We start from the raw sequence: 21,972 nt of genomic DNA, 5'->3' as shown, positions 1-21,972 counted from the left end.
AGATATCCGCAACCTGCCTCTTCCCATCCCTATAGATCGTTCAGGGGGAGAGGTAGGGTCCGCACCAGAGGAGCCTCTCAGCAGCACTCTGCCTCTTCCTCATCCTCTGGCGGGGTGCAGCAGGGGAAGCAGCCTTAGGCTTCCACCATTTCCCACTCACTCCTCTCCTGTAGGGGGAAGATTACAGCATTTTCTCACCAAATGGAAGACTGTTATAACGGACACTTGGGTTCTCAGTATTGTGGGAAAAGGCTACATCCTTCCCTTTCGGGAGTTCCCGCCCCTCATCCCGCCCCGCCCCGCCCTTCTTATTGTTCAGAAGAACACCTCCTGTTGCTAGAACAGGAGGTACAAGCCCTCCTTTCCAAGGGCGCGGTGGAGTTGGTCCCAGAGCAGGAAAGGGGTCGAGGATGTTACTCAAGGTATTTCCTGATTCCCAAGAAGGATGGTCGTTTGAGACCAATTCTGGACCTGAGGATCTTGAATTGGTTCCTCAAGCAGGAAAAATTCAAGATGCTGACCCTAGCACAGGTGCTTTTGGCGTTGAACAAGGAAGACTGGATGGTGTCTGTCGACTTGCAGGATGCTTACTTTCATATCCCGATACTCAAGTCACACAGGAAGTATCTCCGGTTTGTGGTGGGATCGCAACACTATCAGTTTGCGGTCCTTCCGTTTGGTCTTACTTCAGCACCTCGAGTCTTCACGAAGGTGATGTCGGTGGTTGCGGCAGAACTCAGAAGGAAGGGGATAGCAGTATTCCCTTACTTGGACGACTGGTTGATCAAAGCCAAGTCCCCGGAGCTTGTGTCGCATCATCTGCAGTCAACAACCCAGTTGTTGTTCGACCTGGGTTTTTCGGTGAACGAGCCCAAATCTCACCTAGAGCCCTCTCAGCACCTCCTGTTCATAGGGGCAGTACTGGATACAACATTGGGTCGGGCCTTTCCTCCGCCTCAGCGGATTCAAGATATTCAGGATTTGGTTCCAATGTTTCGAAATGGAGCGGTAGTTCCAGTCCTCAAGGTCCTTCGTCTGCTCGGTCTGTTTGCCTCCTGCATTCTGTTGGTCACGCATGCTCGCTGGCACATGAGGGCTCTTCAGTGGTGCCTCCGAAGGCAGTGGTCTCAACACAAAGGGGATCTAGAGAGTACTGTCAAGATCTCCAGAGATGCTGCTGTGGATTTGAAGTGGTGGATTGCAAGCAACAATCTTTCACAAGGAAAGCCGTTCCAGCAGTCGCCACCAGTGGCCACAGTCATAACGGATGCTTCCACTCTAGGGTGGGGAGCTCATCTGGAGGATCTGGAGATCAAAGGTCTTTGGTCTCCAGAGGAACAGATGTTTCACATCAATCTGTTAGAGTTACGGGCTGTACGTCTGGCTCTCAAGGCCTTCCTCCCTTCCCTTCGTGGTCAGTCGGTACAGGTCCTAACGGACAATACTACCACGATGTGGTACATAAACAAGCAGGGAGGAGTGGGGTCGTACCTTCTCTGCAGAGAAGCTCTTCGACTATGGTCCTGGGCAAAGGACCATCAGATTTGCTTGATAGCAAACCATCTGGCCGGAGTCTTGAACGTGCGTGCGGACAGTCTCAGTCGCCAATTCTCGGCAGACCACGAGTGGCGTCTCCATCCAGATCAAGTCCGTTTAATCTTCCAGAGGTGGGGGTTTCCTCGGGTAGATCTGTTTGCCACTCGAGAGAACGCGCATTGTCCGTTATTCTGCAGCCTCCAGTATCCGATGCAGGGAGCGTTGGGGGACGCGTTTCAAATAACCTGGTGCGGCCAGTTGCTTTACGCGTTTCCTCCCATACCCTTGATTCCTCGAGTATTGAAGATTCGCCAGGACCGGGCTCTAGTCATCCTAATAGCTCCGGATTGGCCAAGGAGGGTATGGTACTCCGACCTTCTCCAACTCTCAATGTGCCCTCCGCTCCGTCTCCCTTTCAGGGCAGACCTCCTCTCGCAGTCGCAGGGGCAGGTTCTACACCCCAACCTCCAGAGTCTGCACCTACATGCCTGGAGATTGAACGGGGCAACCTGAGTTCCTTCTCTCTCCCGCCTGAGGTAGTGGATGTTATATTAGCGGCCAGGCGACACTCCACTAAATCTATCTACGCTAATAGATGGTCTAAATTTGTTGCGTGGTGTGGAGAGAGGCAGATTGATCCTTTGCATGCTCATCTATCGGACGTTTTGTCTTTTGGTCTGTCTCTAGCGCAGAAAGGTTGTGCAGTGGCTACCATTAAGGGTTATTTATCGGCCTTGTCAGCCTTCATATGTCTTCCAGACCAACCATCTTTATTTAAATCCCCTATTGTTATCAGATTCCTGAAAGGTCTTCTAAATAAATATCCTCCAAAACCATTCGTTATGCCGCAATGGGATTTGTCCTTGGTCCTGACTTTCCTTATGGGGTCCCCTTTTGAACCTATGCATTCTTGCCCCTTAAGGTATTTGGTTTTAAAAACAGTCTTCCTGATAGCTATAACATCAGCAAGGAGAGTGAGTGAGTTGCAGGCCTTATCAGTAAAGCCCCCTTATACAACTTTTTATGGGGATAAGATGGTGTTGAGGACCAAGGCTGCTTTCCTCCCGAAGGTTGTTTCACCCTTCCATTTGGCTCAGGCAATTACTTTGTCCACGGTTCTATCCTCCGCCTCATCCTTCCAAAGAGGAAGAAAGACTGCACCGTCTGGACCCAAAGAGAGCGTTGAGCTTCTTTATTGATAGAACAAAGGATTTCAGGCTGGAGGATCAGCTGTTTATTGGATACGTGGGCAAGAGGAGAGGAAAGGCAGTCCACAAGAGAACACTATCCAGGTGGGTTGTTCTTTGCATTAAAATCTGTTACTCTTTGGCAAAGAAGGATCCTCCTGAGGGCATTAGAGCTCATTCCACCAGAGCTAAGTCGGCCACTTCGGCCTTGGCCAGGGGTGTTCCTGTGGTTGACATCTGCAAGGCCGCAACTTGGTCGTCCCTTCACACTTTTGCAAAACATTACTGTTTGGATTCTGAGGTTAGAAGAGACGGCCATTTTGCACGGTCAGTGCTGCAGGATTTCTTGGTTTGACCATTTAGGCACCCACCGCCGGGCGTGGTACTGCTTTGGGACTCTATTCATTAGGTGAGGAATCCACAGGTAGTTGTATCCATCAGAAGAACGAGTTACTTACCTTCGGTAACGACTTTTCTGGTGGATACATTAGCTACCTGTGGATTCCTCACGGTCCCACCCGCCTCCCCGTTGCCTTTCTGGTCTTTCCAAGTAATCCTTGAGTGCGCTCCTCTTGGTCTTTGAGGGTGCAATAGATGTTGTATATAATATATTTATATATATGTATATATGTATATATCTTTGTGTATATACTTGATGTGTGTATATATTTAAAAAAAAAAAAAAAGAGAGAGAGTTATATATATATATATATATATATATATATATATATATATATATATATATATATAAAAGATTTACAGTTATTCATGCAATGTTGTGTATTTTTACAATATAATGGGATGTTGCCTTGCTCTTTCATAGCATTGCCTGGTTGTTCTCATGCACGTAAAAAATGATTAGTACTGACGTCCGCACGTCGTCGAGGACCTCTTATTGCCTGTATGACGTCAGACGGCGTCGCGTGGGCTAGAGTGACGTCCTCGTCGACGTGCAGAGACTAGTAAGAAGATTTCCGTCGAATGCTGGCGCCATGGGAGTATTCATTAGGTGAGGAATCCACAGGTAGCTAATGTATCCACCAGAAAAGTCGTTACCGAAGGTAAGTAACTCGTTCTTTAGGTACTTTGTAATGTAGAAGTTTATGACGCAGGTAAGTTATGTATTTTTTTTTTAATCAACTGAAGGACTTGTTTGTGTATGTATATATATTTTATTACATAGCGGTGATTACTATGGGTAGTTATAGTTAGGATCAAGTTTCCATTGGAAATGGATTTTTTGGTTTGGTAATAAGTCCTATCCACCTCAGCTTCTACCTGGAAAGTTTTGGGGCAATCAGTCAAGCGGGGGCTGAGGAAAAGGGGTGTGATCCCAAAACATGTTTTCCCCATGCACTTTTCCATAACAAAATTGAACAGCTATACCGCAAAGACAGCTTAACCAAATGCCGCTAGATTTCACAGAAAGCTAGATCTTGGACCACAAAACATGCTTTGGTGTAAACCTGTTCAGTCGTTTTTGAGATCCGATCCCACTCTAAAGATAATATCTGATTGGCTTCCATTACATCAGCAAAGATGTGGTGGCAGCCATTTTAGAACTTGGGGACTCAGTCCCCAGTCTTGTAGAAAGATTAAATTAAACATAGGGGATGGGGTAGGGGTACCCTACTTTCCTGGGCCTGGTGGCGGGGGCCCTCCAAAAGCTTTTTTTTTTTCTTCAGATTGGTAGCACTGATTAGCACTGATAACCTCACATTTTACATCATCTATGAAGTGTTCTATGAAATCATTGATCACATCAGTGCAACATCTGAAATGACATCATTGATAACACTGTGTATGGCGTGGTCACTAGTTGGAATTACCTTAATGTCTGACTTGAGATAAATATAACTGGTGAATTTCAGTGGTTTTGTATTTTAAAACGGTATGTTTTTAACTGACATTTTCACCACCTAAACCCTAGACCCACTTCTATTCATCTGCCACAGAAACAAGTCTTGGTCCCCTCCACGCCTCCACCCAGTTAAAGGGTTTTTGAGGCCATGCAGGGAAACCTACAAAATCCAGGCATTACTAAAAACTAGAAACCTAGAGGAGTAGAGGTTGGTGTGCCTCACGTGTATTCCATGAATTTATCTTGCTCAACGCCCTGCAAACTTCAAAATTTGCCTAAAATTGCTCATTTTCATTGCATTTCTCTGAGGTAAATTTCCAGAATCAGAAGGAATCCACGAAATTCCTACCACCCAACATTCCCCCATTTGTCTCGCTAAAAAAGCTACCCCACTTATGTGGCCTGGCTAGTGCCCACAACGGGGAACAGTTCAAACCAAGGACAATGAGTGTCACTTTGCAAAGACTCCCATTGACCTTAGATTGATTTGAAGAGAGCTAACCCAATCCACTTTTTGGCTATTTTTTAGATGTTTGTCGAACTCCCAAGTTTTTGCTCCCAGTGTGCAAATAGGGATGCACCCTAAAAAACCTGTAGGGCTTAAACATGTGGGCCCTGTCCTGGGTTGCCTGTGACCTAGTTTGCCTCTGGTGCCAGGCCATGACTCTCAAGACCTGGCTGACTGTTGCGCCATGAATCTTAAGATGGTCCTGAGGCGGTTTGGAAGCTCTTGATTGCCTTAAGCCAGTTGACTTTGACGCTGCAGGTCTTGATCATACATAAGGTCTCGGGCCCAATAGCAGATTTGTTCATGGCATTCATCATTGAGTTAAATGTCGTTGTCAGGTAACTAGCATAAAACATTTTTTTTTTTAAGTGAAAGCGTTCTTCACCGTCCAAGTTGTCAGAAGAAGCGCAGAAAGAACCCCACAGATCTAGATGCACTATTGAGCCTGAATCTTGTTCCACTCTGCACTCCACCCTGTAAAAAGAGTTTTATGAGGCCATGCACCTCATCCTTGGGTTGCTGACCCCTCCAGAATGCCTTCCGGCTCCGCTGGTTTGTCAGCTGCCCCGACTGGATTCCTGCCAGTAGGTTTGCCCTCAGCACCAGTAAGGCCCCTTCTCTGGAGTCAATTCTAGTGGCACCATTCCCAACACTGCAGTCCACATCTATATACCAGAGTCCTATATGGAGTCGGACCAGCGTTGCCTGATGTCTGCTTGTAGGATGATCAGAATGCAAACTTCCAAGTCGGAGACAGTGTCTAGTTTTTTAAATTAGGGCTTGTGAGGAGGACTATTGGGGAGGATCTGAGGATCCTTATGGTTAGCCCAACCCCATGGAAGAGCCTGAGGATAACCGGTATGAGGAACTGGCAGATGCAAGAGGTTTGGACACCTCCACAGACACTGGCTTATTCTCTCCTCCTAGTGTGGCTAGAGGAAGGGACATATTTTCCTTGGTGATGAGGCATGTGGTTGAGTTCCTGGACCTTATGCTGCCCTAAGAAGCAGTGAAGACAAATGTCTTGACGTGTACATCAGCCAGGAGCTGCCCCCACAAACCCTCTCCTCTCTTTTAATGAAGCCCTCATGGATGTCCTGCTCAGGGCATGGTCGAAGCCCTGCACAGGGGCTCCTGGCAAAGGACAATGGCTCGCCACCATCGCCCTGCTCCTGGGGACTTGGCTTTCCTCACCCAGCACTCCAACCTGGAGAGTCTGGTTGTCCTGGCCTCCATGTCCAAAGTCAACCGGAGCATTTGATACCACACCACCGGATAGGGGATCTAAGAGGCTGGATACCTTGGGGGAAGAGGATACTATCTCCTACCAGTCTTGCACTGTGGTCGATGAACCCTGTGTGCTTCTGGGGTCGGTATTCCCACACAGTTTGAGATTTGTTTGTGCAAGTACTGTGCAAGATCTCGGAGAAAGTCCAGTCTGCCCTGACCAAAGCTATTGCCGGTGGCAGGGAAGCAGTTAGGTTCATAATACACTGCGGACTGTATACAACTGACTTGCTAGCAGAGCAATTTGCTTTTTCATTGGCACTCTGTTGCCACGCCAGGGTGTGTACTGGCTTTTTGGACAGTTTCCAGGCATTCTTTAGGGACTTGCCCTTGAGTGGCACTCACCTTTTTGATAAGGCAGATTTGGCTCTTGAGCTCCTCAAGGACTGCAGGGCCACCACCCAGTTGCTGGGACTCTCTATGGCCCCCGTGCCAGCTCCACTCTACCGTTCGCCCCTTTCGTGGCTATGGTAGGGACTACCAGCTGCATCCATCCCCACATGGCCAACAGGTTCCACAGCCCTTTTTGGCCTCTGATGCAGTTCCACACCCCCCACGAAACCCCAGGACCAGAAAGGAATCTGCCCAGTCCACCCCTCCCCAGCAGCCTCCAAACCCCTTTAATATACCCTCTCACCATTACAGGCAACCGGTTGGCGGAAGGCTTGGGCACCACCTACCCCTATGGCAGTCCATCACCTCAGACAAATGGATGCTTCAAATTGTCCAGCAAGTTTACACCCTTTCATTCATAGAAACCCCACCTCCCAGGCCACCATTCTGAGACTGGCTGAGGACCACCTCTCCCTTCTGTGTCAAGAAGTGCAGGCTTTTTTTGGCAAAAGGAGCCATCAAGAGGGTGCTGACTTCAGGAATGGGTTGTGGGCAATATTCCTGCCACTTTCTGGTGCGTAAGAAGGATGGAGGCTTCAGCCCTATATTAGATCTGCACCCTCTGAACTACTACCTGAAGGAGAAATTCAAAATGTTCACGTGAGGTCCTGTCTTCCCTAACCCTGGAGAAAGGATGGTAGCATTGGACTTGCAGAAAGCTTATTTTCACATAGCCATCCTGCCAGAACACAGACTGTACCGGCGGGTCATGGTGAGCCACAAGACCTCTGTTTGCAGTGCCCCCCCATTGGCATTACCAGCACCCCTCGGGCAGTCATAAAGGTAATGGCAGTGGATGTAGACCATCTGCGGAGGTCTGGGGTTCCTATCTTTCCTATACCAACGACTGGCTGCTGAAAGCTGGCTCTCCCAAAGGCACTCATCACCCACCACCAGACTACAGAAGACCTTCTGCATTTGCTGGTGTTCATTATTAGTGTGCCGAAGTTACACCTGACCCCTTTCAGATGCTCCCTTTGATATGTGCCATTTTGGGCACGGTACAGTTTTGGAGGGTTCCAGGATATTCATGCTATGATTGTGATGCTTCAGCCTCTAAACTGGATTCTGATGACACTGACTCTGAGGCTGCTGGACCTCATGGCCTTTAGAATCCTGCTGGTTACACTTGCCCATTGGCATATGCAGGCTCTGCAGTGGAACCTGAAATCCCAGTGAGTGCAGGATCAGGGAAATCTGTCTTACCTGATCCAGATGTTGCAAAAGATTTGCAGTGGTGACTGATGAATCATGATTGGGTCAGCGGCAGACACTGCTCACAGTGGTGACGGATGTGTCACTCCTGGGTTGGGCTACCATCTGGGAGAGGTGATCAAAGGACTCTGGTCTCCAACAGTCACCTTGTGGGGGTGGAGAACAATCTGTTTGGCATTGAAGACCTTTCTCCTTTCCATCAAAGGAAAGATGATGTAGGTATTCACGAACAAATCCACCGCCATGTGATACAGGGAGGGATTGGGTCATGAACCATGTGCTAGGAGCCTCTGCACCTCTGGACATGGCTGGAACGCCAGGGCATTTTCATGATTGTACAACACCTAGCAAACTCTCCTAACTCCAGCGTAGACAAGCTCAGCCGTCGAGGCTTCGCAGATTACAAATGGCATCTCCATCTGTAGGTGGTGCAAGGTCTCTTCCGTGACTGAAAAGAACCTTCTTTGATCTATTCGCCACCTTCGAGAGCATTATCAGCACTTCAGCATGCTGGAGTTCCAAGGCAGTTCTCGCTCTGAGATACATTTAGTCTTGAGTGAACGTCAGGCCTCCTGTATGCATTCCCTTCAGTACCACCCCTGCCCAAAGTTCTCAAGGAGATCGGGAACGACTGAGCCCAAGTCATTTTTTAGCTTCAGATTAGACACAAAGAGTATAGTATCTCAAACTCCTGAGAATGAGCATTGGTCCTCTGATGAGGCTACCACTCCAGGAAGATCTCCCGTCGCAGCAACAGGGCATGTAGATTGAGCTGTGGCAGTTGAAAGTCCTTGACCTACCTTCAGAAGTCTGCAAAGTCATTTGGTCATCCAGATCTCTCTCAACTAAGACTGTATATGCCCTGCCGTTGGGACACGTTTGTGGCTTGGTGCTCTGCCAGACATGTTGATCCCCTCTCTGCAACTTTGAGGTTGTATTGTTTGTTTTATTATTACCCCAGCAAGGCTTTCCTATTGCACAGTTAAAATGTATATTTTGACCATATTGGCTTTCTTATAGTTGCCAGACCAGCCCTCCCTGTTCAGGTCACCAGTTGTGACCCGTTTTCTAAAAGTACTCCAACATATGTTTCCCCCCAAAAACCTTCATTAAGCCCCAATAGGACCTTAATTGTATTCTTATTTGTTTATGTGCTCGCCCTTTGAGCCCATGCACAGTTAATCTCTGCATCGCTTGACCATTGAAATAGTTTTTGTAGTAGCCAATATATCAGTCGGGTGGATTAATGAGCTTCAAGCACTTTATACATACACCAACTATTTCCTGACAAACAGGTGCTCAGCACCCGTGCCACTTTCTTTCCAGAGGTGGTGATGTCTTTCCACGTCAGCCAGAGCATCATGCTGATGACCATTTTTTGCACCGCCTCACCTTTCTAAAGAGCCGGAGAGACTCCATCGACTGGACCCAAAAAAGAGCATTGTTGTCCTACATTGATTGCACCAAAAAACTCAGGGTGGACAATCAGCTGTTAGTTGGGTCCACCGGGGAAACAAAGGAAAATACTTGCTGAAACAGACCATCTCCTGGTGGATTGTGCTCTACATTAAGATCTGCTTCGCACTGGTCGAGAAGCAACTCCGTGGGAGCTTGCGGGCTCATTCCACTAGAGCCAGGGCTGTGACCACTGTGTTAGCTTGTGGAGTCCCCGTCTTAGACACGTCAGGCTGCTACAAAGACATCTCTGCACATATTTACCAAGCACTACTGCCTAAACAGTCAAGTTTATTGTGACAGGCACTTTGCCAGCCCGATCCTCCAGAATTTGTTTGAGTAATCTGTTTGCAGACTCTCTCTGGGGGAGGTATTGCTTTGGTATCTATTCTAGGTTAAGGAATGTGCAGCTAGAAGTCTCTATTAAATGAGCAAGTTACTTACCTTTGGTAATGCCTTATCTAGTATAGACTCTATCAAGCTGCAGATCCCTTACGACCCTTCTATCCTCCCTTTCCTCTGTGAATGTTTCCTTCCATCTAGAAGGTCCCTGTAGGTCCTTAGTGCCTGTATACTGGTCCATTGGCTTTCTAAGGTGGCTTGGTGCTCCTGGCATGAAAATGCCATGAAAAGAAACTGATGTCAGCATGCTTGGGTGGAGCCTATATAGGCAGTGCACTTCACATCGGGCACTGACTTGGAGACAGCCTACGCCATCTCCAGCTCACAGAGATACTGCTCAAGGTTTTCTGAGTCCAGTCTGATGCCTGGGCAATATCCTAAGGTAAGAAATATGAGGCTAGATAGTCTCTACCAGGTAAGGCGTCACTGGAGCCAAGTAACTTTTCTTTTGAGGTATGTGTCTACATGCTGCATCCTTACATTCACCTCACATTAGGATCCCAAATGTGCTTGTGACAGATATCCTGTATTCCAGTCTGTACTAGTTTTACGCATCTTGTTTCCCCTCCAAGAAATAGGATGCCACCCCTTTCAATCAGGTTTCAGTCCTCATGTATTATGCCTTTCTAAGAGGCTGGAAACTCTTTGCTTATTCACATCTTCTGTTCTGTTAGAACAAACCAAAAGTACTGTCATATAAGTATTTTCTTCAAAGTATATTCACCAACATGGAGTGACCATTAGGGAGCCCTCTGTATAAGGCAGCCCTGTTGGGCTTGCTATTGTGGGTGTTCTGGTGGGTGCTAGAATCAAACAACATGGCAACAATAAATTTGGATTAGCCGCACATCTCTAAACATATTTAAATATCAATACATGGTGCTTAATAACACTATAACATATCTGTTGCCACCATGTGTAAGCTGGAATCAAACAGCCCAGTTAATATCCAAAATAAGAAATAATAGTGGAGCACTGATGTGACAAATTAACAAATAACAAGAGTTGGATTCCATAGAATTGGAAATTTTGAGTTTATTAGGAATTAAACACAAGCCTTGACAAAGTCCCAGAATGGGACGAAACATGTGTCGGCTAAAACATTGTATGGGCTGAAACCTACCTTGAGTGGTTGAGGATTTACAAAGATTGAAGATCTGGGCCCAGCTGTCAAATGGACTTTCGGCTAAAACATCTTATGGGCTGAAGCTTAGCTTGAATGGTTGAGGATTTGCAAAGATTGAACCTTTGGTCTTCATTATCAAGTGGATTTTCATATTAATGGACATTAAGTTCTTCGCAGTATCAAAAGAAAATACATTTTGGTATTGCTTTTTATGTGATTTTATAATATCATGGATATGAGGAGTCATACCTTGTATTCCTAATATATAGTCAATGTATTATTAAAGTTGTCAATGATTTAAAGAACGCCAACACCCATTTGGTTCTGTTTTCTAATTGTGCATGCCGTTTTTTTCTTTTATATTTTGATCCAGTTCATCTTCCCAGATGGTCTTATTGATTAATATATTAATGACAAACAGAGATTTTGAGTGCTAGGATCAACTCGACCAGTGGGCCTGCCTTTTGTGATGACTAACTTTTGGTGAGCCGATATAGTAAGTTTCTGCCCATCTTCATTCTCCAATGTTTGGTCCTTAGTTTTCTTGAAAAAATCCAAATGCAGACATGACTAGTCCCTGACTCACAGCTGTGATGGAACTGCGCCAGCTGTGCTCCTGGGATCTTCTGTCCATCTCTCCAAAATACAAAGATGGATCTTGGGAAGAGACTAGCATCTTTTGGAATGAAGTTAGTGTTTCATCTCTCTCCTCCATTAGTCCTTAAAGCCTGGTTCCTGAGGAATAAGCCTTCACTTGCGAGTGACCATGAAGGGCACCACATGCAAATGTGGGATCCCGTGGCCAAAAATCTACAGTGGAGCTTTTATTGAGAAGGGAGGTTAATTATTTGATCCTTTAACAATATCATGCCACTCACGTAACACTCCAGCTAGTGGGGCATTTAGGAGAATACGTTTAAGAGATATCTTTTAGTAGTTGGGACCAACAAGGATGTCAAAGGCTAGTCTAACACTCTCTCAAATAAAGCAATTTAGTTTCATGTCCGAGGTCTCATATGACCTCCTGAGAGATCACCCTGCCTTCTAGTTTTCTAGTTGGATCCCGGTTTGGTTTTGTCTTAATTCTATATAGAATTCCTTTGTGTTTCAGTCCTTCTAGGGAGGGCTACCTTGCAGTGGTTATTACTTCATCAAAGTGAGTTGACTGTCCATCTGAACCCTTTATAAGCTTCTACAATAATCTGGTGCTGCTCAATATCCGCTCTTTGTTTTCAAAGCCTTCTCTGACTTTCTTATGAATGATGATTTGCGCCTTCTGGTAGTTTTACGTGAATTTCATTCCACTGTAGCAAAGAACATTCTTTACAGTGTAGAAGCCAGACTGACTTGACATGTCTACGTATTCTTGCATCTCATATCTGTGTCTGCTTTCCTTGTACCTTTCTTTCGCTGTTCTTTGTGTTCCTAGCTCTCCTCCACGGTTCCTGGCGCTCTTCCTTTATTGCTCCTTTTCCTCCTCCGTGTTTCCTGTGCCATTTTCTTTGCCATTACTTGTATTCCTGGCTCTCTCCCTCTGTTGCTTATATCCCTAGTTACACTACCAGGTTCCTAGTTCTCTCCCTGCGTTACTTTTGGTTTAGTATTCTTTTCCCCTGGTGTCTGACCCTCTTCCTCTTGTTTGTGTTGTTGGTTCTTCTCCATGGTTCCAGACTTTTTTGCGGTTCCAGATTTTCTCCCTCTGTTGCTCTTTTTTTCCTAACTCTCTCTCTCCCTCTCAAACTTTTCTGTGAGCTTCTTCTTGTTTCATATTCTCCACCCCTGATCCCAGATCCTCGTCTTGTTTCTCGTGCTCCTGGTTTTTCTCCCTGGTCCCTGGATTTCTCCCACTGTTGCTGAGGTTCCCCCTCCACTAGTATTGCTGAATCGTTGGTTACTGAACTCTGGCCCCAGCAGCTATAATAATAATTGTCCCCAGTCTCCTGAAGGCACATGACTGATATCACCTGTCTACATCACTCACCCCCAGCCCCCCTGCCCCACACCAGCCATAGTGTGATGGGAACAGCTGATGGAGAGGGGGTCCGAAGCCCTCCCCCCTTCGGTCACCGCTAGCACTTCCTGGCAGCTGTCCACGATGGAGGAAGGGAGGGGCGGGGGTGGGAGAATCAGAAGGGAGGGCCATGGAGGATAGGATTGGGGGCGGTGTGGTAACAGAAGGCTGCTCGGCTTTTTTATGGCCCTGAGGGTCCGGCCTGGCCTGATCGGCACCTGTCCTCACTCCCTTCGAATGGTGTGGGGAGGGGGCGAGGGGCTCTATCTTTAGCGCTCTCCTTCAGCCACTCACCGAATCCGAGTCTGAGCCCACGAGGTCCGTAAAGAGAGACCGATAACGAGAGAAGAGAATCCGCCTGCTGCCCCCTCCCAGCTAGCACCCTGTTCCAGGCACCCCTGCACTGGTGGCAACAGCCCAGTCCCCTGAATCACCAATCCACTCTTCCCCCCAAAAGGCATCCTGCGGCGAATCCTTGTGCACCCCACATCCTTAAAGCCCCTGGGGGCGGGCACCCCCACCGAATTTTGCTACCCGCTTCCCCTACTTTTCACCGAATATCTAGCCCCTCCTCGGCCTAGCCACATTTATTTATTCACACGAGTTTCTGGAGCCTCCATTGCTTTTTGTTTGCAAACAGTATTGGACCCATCTCCGGGAGTCTGTGCCCCGAACCCCAACCCCCGCTCTCGTGCCCCTTCATCAGCCAGTGCCACCTAAGGGCGCTGAACGAGATGTACGGCGTGTACTGCATGGATTACCGATACCAGCTTCAGGTGAGAGGCTGGGTCTGAGGAGTTGAAGAGGGAGTATCCGGTGCGAACGACTGGCGGGTCATAGAGTGTCATTGTGAGATCAGAGGTGAAGGAGCTGGCGGGTTTAACTTGAGAAAAGTATGGGTCGGGGGAACTATGGCTATCGACTAAAGGTTAATAGACTGGGGAGAGAATCTGGGGAACCGGCTGTCATCACGGGAAAGATATTTCAGCGGGCATCCAGAGTGGCTCTGGTTGAGGAGTGAAGGATTAGCGTGGGTGTTCCTAAGCTTTAAGTGTAGGGCAGGGACACTCCTGCTGTGTGCCATCTACAACCCTAATCATGAATGTTCATCTCTGTTGAGCATGTAACGTAGGCCTGAGAGAGAGCCTTGCTGCCTGACTTGTAATAGTCTGAGGGATAGCTCTTCCTGATCTGTACACGTGGTAGCCGAGGGGTGGCTGAGCTGTAGTACTTGTAAAATGTGGCTTGAGTTACAGCTAGTTTGTGTGATCTGCATCATGGGATCTGCAGAACACAACTTAAACTGTGTCTTTAACACGAGCCTGAGGAACATATGTCCTGTCAAGCTCAGGACTAAAACGTAGCAGGGATACATAACCTGTAGTCCAGGGTCAATGAAACCTACCAGTGGGTTCCCGACTGCTTAGAAAACTAAATATCACATTAATGAAGTGTACAAATAAAAAAGTCAAATTTACAATTGAACATTTTAAAAGGTTCTGTAAATGTGAAGGGATTTTTATATTGGAGGCTAAAATTAAGTTAGTATCTCTGATTGATTTGGAAGAGCAGTGCAAGTGCTTCAACCATGTATGTACGATGAGGTGCCTCATATTAGAAAAACTCCAGCATTCCTATTAATGTTTTATTTTTTTATACATTTGTGAATTAAATTAAGTGTTCCATCTTCTGTGTTTTTGTTTGATAAATGGTCGTTTCTTTATGTTTGTATTGTTTTGCGGTTCAAAAAACCGAAAATGCGTAGGCTGAGCTCCTCATCTTCCAGTAATGACTCAGTAGGGGTACCCATATTCCATTAATGATTCAGTGAGGTGTCCCTGGATTCCAGTAATGATTAAGTGGGGGTCCCCCAAAGTCTTATGGTTAAGACCCACTGGGTAGAGGAATAGTTCTGTCTGACACTTAACACAGACCCCAGTTGTAGCTATTTTGGTTGACTTTTAGCATTGGGGGCAAAGCTCTTGTATCTTGTCTGTAGCTTGTTGGCCATGGGGAAAATCAGCAGTCTTACCGGTTCAGTGAGATTCTCATTCCTCTGATGTCTGACATGTAACATATGGCCCAAAGCTTTGTAAATGAGGGAAACGGAAGAAATTCCACCCAAATCTCCACGATGTAATAAAAACTGACCTACATGGATCTGCTTTTAGCATCATCTGAGTGAATGTCCAAGAATTCTGCTGCTCAGAGACTGTTGCATACCAGGCAGTGCCTTTTTAGAGCTCTAGCCATCTTTAGGCATCTTACATTGCTTCCACTGACCTGTAAAATACCTGTTTCTGCTTCAGACCAGCAGCAGTAGGATTAGAATGTGAAGCTTGTAGGTCACTGGCACACACAGAACACTCTTCAGAGCAGCCACGCCAGAGCTTCAGATGTATGAAAGTATGGATAAGCGACAGAGGTCCAACTCCTACTATTTTGTGGCAGTCAAATGCAAAGTAGCTTGCAGAAATAAGAAGGTGTTAGTCAAGACCACCTGATTTAAAAAAAAATATATGTATACTATTCTTACGGGAGATTTCAATAAGTCCCCTTTATCCATTCACTCTGTTATTGTGTATTTTCGAATTTTTCTTTTGCCACTCCAGAAAACAGCATGGGACACTGGGTCTGCCGACTCAGCCATTGGCCAACCTCAGTGTAAGAGACTCAGTTCTGCCTTTCACAAGGAGCAAATCCAAACAAAGTGGTTGCCTCAGTGCCAATCACATCGTAGTGTGAGCTTTTTGAGACAAAAAAAAAAGATTTTTGTTTGCGTGTGTGTGTACGTACACAAGCACACACTCTCTTTATTTTTTTATTTGGATTGATGAGGGCCCCGCAGCTTCACCAACTAAAAAGTCTGACAAAACAAGCACCAACAAAGCCAATTGGTTGGCACCCAACGCCAGGCCTATTGGCTTTGACAATGTTTGGTTTTATGTGTTATTTATAGCACACTATTGCCAGCTAGGCGCTGTGCATTGGTGTGGTAACACATAGTAAAGCGGATCGATGTCTGGTTGAAGATGGCCAAGAAATGCTGACTGGCCCAATGTTTGGTGTCACGGTATTGCAGTTTAGTGCACTGAACATTCATATTTCTGTTCTTGTGGCAAGTCTGTTTTATCTAGCTCAGGAGAACGAAGAGTCAATCAGTCCACTTAGGTTTGATCTAGTGGTGTGTGGGCTACATATAGAATATTGCAGGATGAACCGATTGAGAAGCAGGGGACTTCTGTGTTTGTGTCTTTCGTACTGCGAAGATTGCACGTTTGAGAATTCAGTCCCTGATCTCTTGAGTCTCAGAACAACAGTACATCCATCTTAAATGGAAGCTGCTGTTGGACTTGAGTCTTTCCATTGTTGTGACCTTTTATGCAGCAGTGTACTAAACATTTTCATCTCCCCGACTGGTGTTAAGTATGCTGGATCCTCAGAGGAGAAAAGGATTTGTTTGTGGGTTTCAGTCGGCGAAGTGTAGCGACTGCATCTCAAGAAAGCTTCCCCCTTTTGTAACTTTGAGAGAGGGGATTTCTTACTTATACAGCATGGCAAGATCTAGTGCTTGAGTGATAACTCGGTCTGACATGTAACATGGGAGCTGAACATAGTTCTGCTGTTCAACGTTTACTGCGGGTGCTTTCAGCAAGCTGCTGTTGGAAATTTGCCCTTTCTGCAGGGTCATCCTGGATATTTTTACGGAAACTGTTTTTGCTGGCTGTAGAACTCTGTGCACTTTACCCTTCCTAACCAATGATTGTGTTCCTCCTTTCAGTATGTTAAAATTGGTATGTGCCCAATTGGTTTATTTATTTAATTTGCTTTTAAGCCCCTGGTATATGGTAACCATTGGACTGCAGCACTCTTTGTGCCACCCACTGCACTGTAAAGCATATCCCCTGGCATACCATTGTAACGTAATTGTGCATTTTCAAACTGCAAATTCAACTTGTCAGAATAACCCTATATGACATGCCTAAACCTTCCTTTTGAGTATTAGTGAATCCCTCCTAATTTAGCCTTTGTTTTACCAAACGTCTGCCTTTGAGGCTGTTATGGGTACAGAGACTGCGTCAACCTGGACTTTAGTGTTAAATGAGCTAAGACACTAGGATTACCATTATTTTTATATATATATATATATATATATATATATATATATATATATATTTCTGATGGATACAACTACCTGTGGATTCCTCACCTCATGAATACTCCCATGGCGCCAGCATTCGACGGAAATCTTCTTACTAGTCTCTGCACGTCGACGAGGACGTCACTCTAGCCCACGCGACGCCGTCTGACTTCATACAGGCAATAAGAGGTCCTCGACGACGTGCGGACGTCAGTTCCCTTTTTTCCGTGCATTAGAAACGGTTATCTTCGAGGGAGCAACTGTTACTCTTGCGGTTACAGTGTATATCTTGCTGCGTAGTCTTTCGCTGTGGAAATAATGTCGCAGAGGAAGTCTGGATTTAAGCCTTGTCGTGAGTGTGGAGGCAAGATGTCGGTGACGGATCCTCATTCCGATTGCCTTTGGTGTTTGAGCTCCGACCACGACGTCTCGACTTGTGATTCATGTCAGCACATGAATCCAAAGGCCCTCAAGGAACGTGAGGCAAAGCTGTTTATGGCCAAGTCAAAGGGGAAAGATCACAAGAAGTCTTCTTCCCCAAGACATCGGCGTCATCGAGACTCCCGGCGCCGTAGAGAATCTCGGCGTCATTCAAAGGAGACTCGCTCCAGGTCTCCGGATCGGCGCCGAAAGACATGGGAGGTCAGTCCCACGGTTACGCCGCATCCTTCGACGCCGTTGCCCTCTCCGGCGTCTCCAACTTCACCTGGACAGGCGTCGGTGATTGAGGTATTGGAGCCTCAAGTGTTTTCTCCGGCGCAGACGCCGAGGCCGGCGTCGGGGTCGCCTCCAAGACAGGCACCCCAGTATCCGGCTTTTCCCACCCCTGGAGCCGATAGTTCCGCATTCTTGAATGCGATGTATGCCATCTTCCAACAGATGGCTCCAGGGGGTGCTCCGGCTGGGCCTTTGGCCTTTTCTTTGGGTGATCCTGCGCCTCTTCGGCCGGCACCCTTTATGCCCTTTCTCCCGTTTGGGAACGTGGGCTCGGCGCCACTGTCGGCGCCGGTGGCCGGCTCCGGTGGCTTCAGAAGGATTGGCCCCGGGGATTTCCATCCCGTCGACGTCGGGATTTCGGCCTGTGACTCCGGTGGGTCCATCTGCGGCAGTTGCTCTTCCGTCGGCGCCAAAGTTACCTGTGGCGCCGGATGCGGCGTCAGTGGCTTCTGAAGATCGGCGCCGATCTTCGACTTCGGCGGAGGCATTGTCGACTCCGCGTATTGAGCAACGACTTCATTCAAGGAGACGTGCTCTCCGTGTATTGGAAGAGCAGGAGTACCAACGAGCCCTAGAGGAAGGAGAGCTAGAGGACTCGGGTGATGGGCTGCGTGGACTGGAATCGGCCAGTGGGATGGACACTTCCCCTGAGTGGGACCTTTCGTCCCCGGGGGAATATACTGAGGAGGCTGCTTCCTTTCATGCAGTGGTACGGAAGGCAGCTAGTTTTTTGGACCTGCCTTTGCCGGTGGTGGAGGCAAAACAAAACCTTTTGACAGAGGTGTTACATCCGGCCTCAGCCGCGGCGGAGCCTCTGTTACCATTTAATGACGCTCTGCTGGATCCGGTGTTAGAGGTGTGGAAGAGGCCGGCATCTTCCCCAGCAGCTCACAGAGCCGTGGCCAGGAGGTATCGGACGGCTCCAACTGACCCTGGTTTCCTATCTAGGCACCCTACGCCGGAGAGCTTGGTGGTGCAGGCCTCCTGTTCGTCCAAGTCAGCGCCTGGTTCTTTTCCGACGGTGCCTGGGGACAGAGATTCAAAGAAGCTAGAGGCGCAGTCGAAGAAGATTTTTTCATCCTGCAGTCTGGCGTTAAAAGCCACCAATGCAACCTGTATCCTGGGGAGGTATATTCATGCTCTGATGGATGACATTTCCTCTTCGTTTACAGAGCTTCCCCAGGGTCTTTTGGATCTTGTCTCAAATGCCCAGGCTGCTGCGACCCAAATTATCCAGACGGGACTGGATACCACCGACTCGGTAGCCAGGGCAATGGGCACAACTGTGGTGGCAAGGAGACAGGCCTGGCTCCGTAACTCGGGCTTTTCGGCAGATGTACAGTCCACATTGTTGGATCTCCCGTTTGATGGGGACAAACTGTTTGGAGCTAAGGCTGATTCGGCCTTGGAACGTTTTAAAGAAAGCAGGGCCACGGCTAAGTCGTTAGGGCTCCAAGCTCCTTCTTCCACGGCCTCTTCCAGATTCTTCAGGAGGTTTCGTGGATTTGGGCGTGGCTCTTCCTCCTCTTCCTTTCGGGGGAGATATCAGCAACCTGCTTCTTCCCATCCCTATAGATCTTTCAGGGGGAGAGGTAGGGTCCGCACCAGAGGAGCCTCTCAGCAGCACTCTGCCTCTTCCTCATCCTCTGGCGGGGTGCAGCAGGGGAAGCAGCCTTAGGCTTCCACCATTTCCCACTCACTCCTCTCCTGTAGGGGGAAGATTACAGCATTTTCTCACCAAATGGAAGACTGTTACATCGGACACTTGGGTTCTCAGTGTTGTGGGAAAAGGCTACACCCTTCCCTTTCGGGAGTTCCCGCCCCTCATCCCGCCCCGCCCTTCGTATTGTTCAGAAGAACACCTCCTGTTGCTAGAACAGGAGGTGCAAGTCCTCCTTTCAAAGGGCGCGGTGGAGTTGGTCCCGGAGCAGGAAAGGGGTCGAGGAGTTTACTCAAGGTATTTCCTGATTCCCAAGAAGGATGGTCGTTTGAGACCAATTCTGGACCTGAGGATCTTGAATTGGTTCCTCAAGCAGGAAAAGTTCAAGATGCTGGCCCTAGCACAGGTGCTTTTGGCGTTGAACATAGAAGACTGGATGGTGTCTGTCGACTTGCAGAATGCTTACTTTCATATCCCGATACTCAAGTCACACAGGAAGTATCTCCGGTTTGTGGTGGGATCGCAACACTATCAGTTTGCGGTCCTTCCGTTTGGTCTTACTTCAGCACCTCGAGTCTTCACGAAGGTGATGTCGGTGGTTGCGGCAGAACTCAGAAGGAAGGGGATAGCAGTATTCCCTTACTTGGACGACTGGTTGATCAAAGCCAAGTCCCCGGAGCTTGTGTCGCATCATCTGCAGTCAACAACCCAGTTGTTGTTCGACCTGGGTTTTTCGGTGAACGAGCCCAAATCTCACCTAGAGCCCTCTCAGCGCCTCCTGTTCATAGGGGCAGTACTGGATACAACATTGGGTCGGGCCTTTCCTCCGCCTCAGCGGATTCAAGATATTCAGGATTTGGTTCCAATGTTTCGAAATGGAGCGGTAGTTCCAGTCCTCAAGGTCCTTCGTCTGCTCGGTCTTTTTGCCTCCTGCATTCTGTTGGTCACGCATGCTCGCTGGCACATGAGGGCTCTTCAGTGGTGCCTCCGAAGGCAGTGGTCTCAACTCAGAGGGGATCTAGAGGGTACTGTCAAGATCTCCAGAGATGCTGCTGTGGATTTGAAGTGGTGGATTGCAAGCAACAATCTTTCACAAGGAAAGCCGTTCCAGCAGTCGCCACCAGTGACCACAGTCATAACGGATGCTTCCACTCTAGGGTGGGGAGCTCATCTGGGGGATCTGGAGATCAAAGGTCTTTGGTCTCCAGAGGAACAGATGTTTCACATCAATCTGTTAGAGTTACGGGCTGTACGTCTGGCTCTCAAGGCCTTCCTCCCTTCCCTTCGTGGTCAGTCGGTACAGGTCCTAACGGACAATACTACCACGATGTGGTACATAAACAAGCAGGGAGGAGTGGGGTCGTACCTTCTCTGCAGAGAAGCTCTTCGACTATGGTCCTGGGCAAAGGACCATCGGATTTGCTTGATAGCAAACCATCTGGCCGGAGTTTTGAACGTGCGTGCGGACAGTCTCAGTCGCCACTTCTCGGCAGACCACGAGTGGCGTCTCCATCCAGATCAAGTACGTTTAATCTTCCAGAGGTGGGGGTTTCCTCGGGTAGATCTGTTCGCCACTCGAGAGAACGCGCATTGTCCGTTGTTCTGCAGCCTTCAGTATCCGATGCAGGGAGCGTTGGGGGACGCGTTTCAAATAACCTGGTGCGGCCAGTTGCTTTACGCGTTTCCTCCCATACCCTTGATTCCTCGAGTATTGAGGAAGATTCGCCAAGACCGGGCTCTAGTAATCTTAATAGCTCCGGATTGGCCAAGGAGGCTGTGGTACTCCGACCTTCTCCAACTCTCAATGTGCCCGCCGCTCCGTCTCCCTTTCAGGGCAGACCTCCTCTCGCAGTCGCAGGGGCAGGTTCTATACCCCAACCTCCAGAGTCTGCACCTACATGCCTGGAGATTGAACGGGGCAACCTGAGTTCCTTCTCTCTCCCGCCTGAGGTAGTGGATGTTATATTAGCGGCCAGGCGACACTCCACTAAATCTATCTACGCTAATAGGTGGTCTAAATTTGTTGCGTGGTGTGGAGAGAGGCAGATTGATCCTTTGCATGCTCATCTATCGGACGTTTTGTCTTTTGCTCTATCTCTGGCGCAGAAAGGTTGTGCAGTGGCTACCATTAAGGGTTATTTATCGGCCTTGTCAGCCTTCATATGTCTTCCAGACCAACCATCTTTATTTAAATCCCCTATTGTTATCAGATTCTTGAAAGGTCTTCTAAATCAATATCCTCCAAAGCCATTCATTATGCCGCAATGGGATTTGTCCTTGGTCCTGACTTTCCTTATGGGGTCCCCTTTTGAACCTATGCATTCTTGCCCCTTGAGGTATTTGGTTTTAAAAACAGTCTTCCTGATAGCTATAACATCAGCAAGGAGAGTGAGTGAGTTGCAGGCCTTATCAGTAAAGCCCCCTTATACAACTTTTTATGGGGATAAGGTGGTGTTGAGGACCAAGGCTGCTT

The 21,972-nt window shown here is 47.8% G+C and overlaps 1 protein-coding gene across 10 annotated transcripts in view; it reads left to right on the top strand.

Moving 5' to 3' along the window:
• Nucleotides 1-21,972, top strand: part of RBFOX2 (RNA binding fox-1 homolog 2) — a 518,182-nt gene that overhangs the window by 207,142 nt on the left and 289,068 nt on the right. The window contains exon 1 of one of the 10 annotated variants that reach the window (XM_069231199.1): nucleotides 13,226-13,757. The exons of the other annotated variants lie outside the window; for them this stretch is intronic. Coding sequence (XP_069087300.1) covers nucleotides 13,716-13,757 — 42 coding nt within the window. The 5' untranslated portion in view covers nucleotides 13,226-13,715. Of the gene's footprint in view, nucleotides 1-13,225; nucleotides 13,758-21,972 lie in introns of those variants that run through there. 10 annotated transcript variants of the gene reach the window in all.

This window comes from Pleurodeles waltl, chromosome 4_2 (genome assembly GCF_031143425.1).
Source record: "Pleurodeles waltl isolate 20211129_DDA chromosome 4_2, aPleWal1.hap1.20221129, whole genome shotgun sequence".
NCBI lineage: Eukaryota > Metazoa > Chordata > Amphibia > Caudata > Salamandridae > Pleurodeles > Pleurodeles waltl.
Note: the sequence above shows the minus strand (reverse complement) of the source record. Positions and strands in the feature narration are given on the sequence as shown.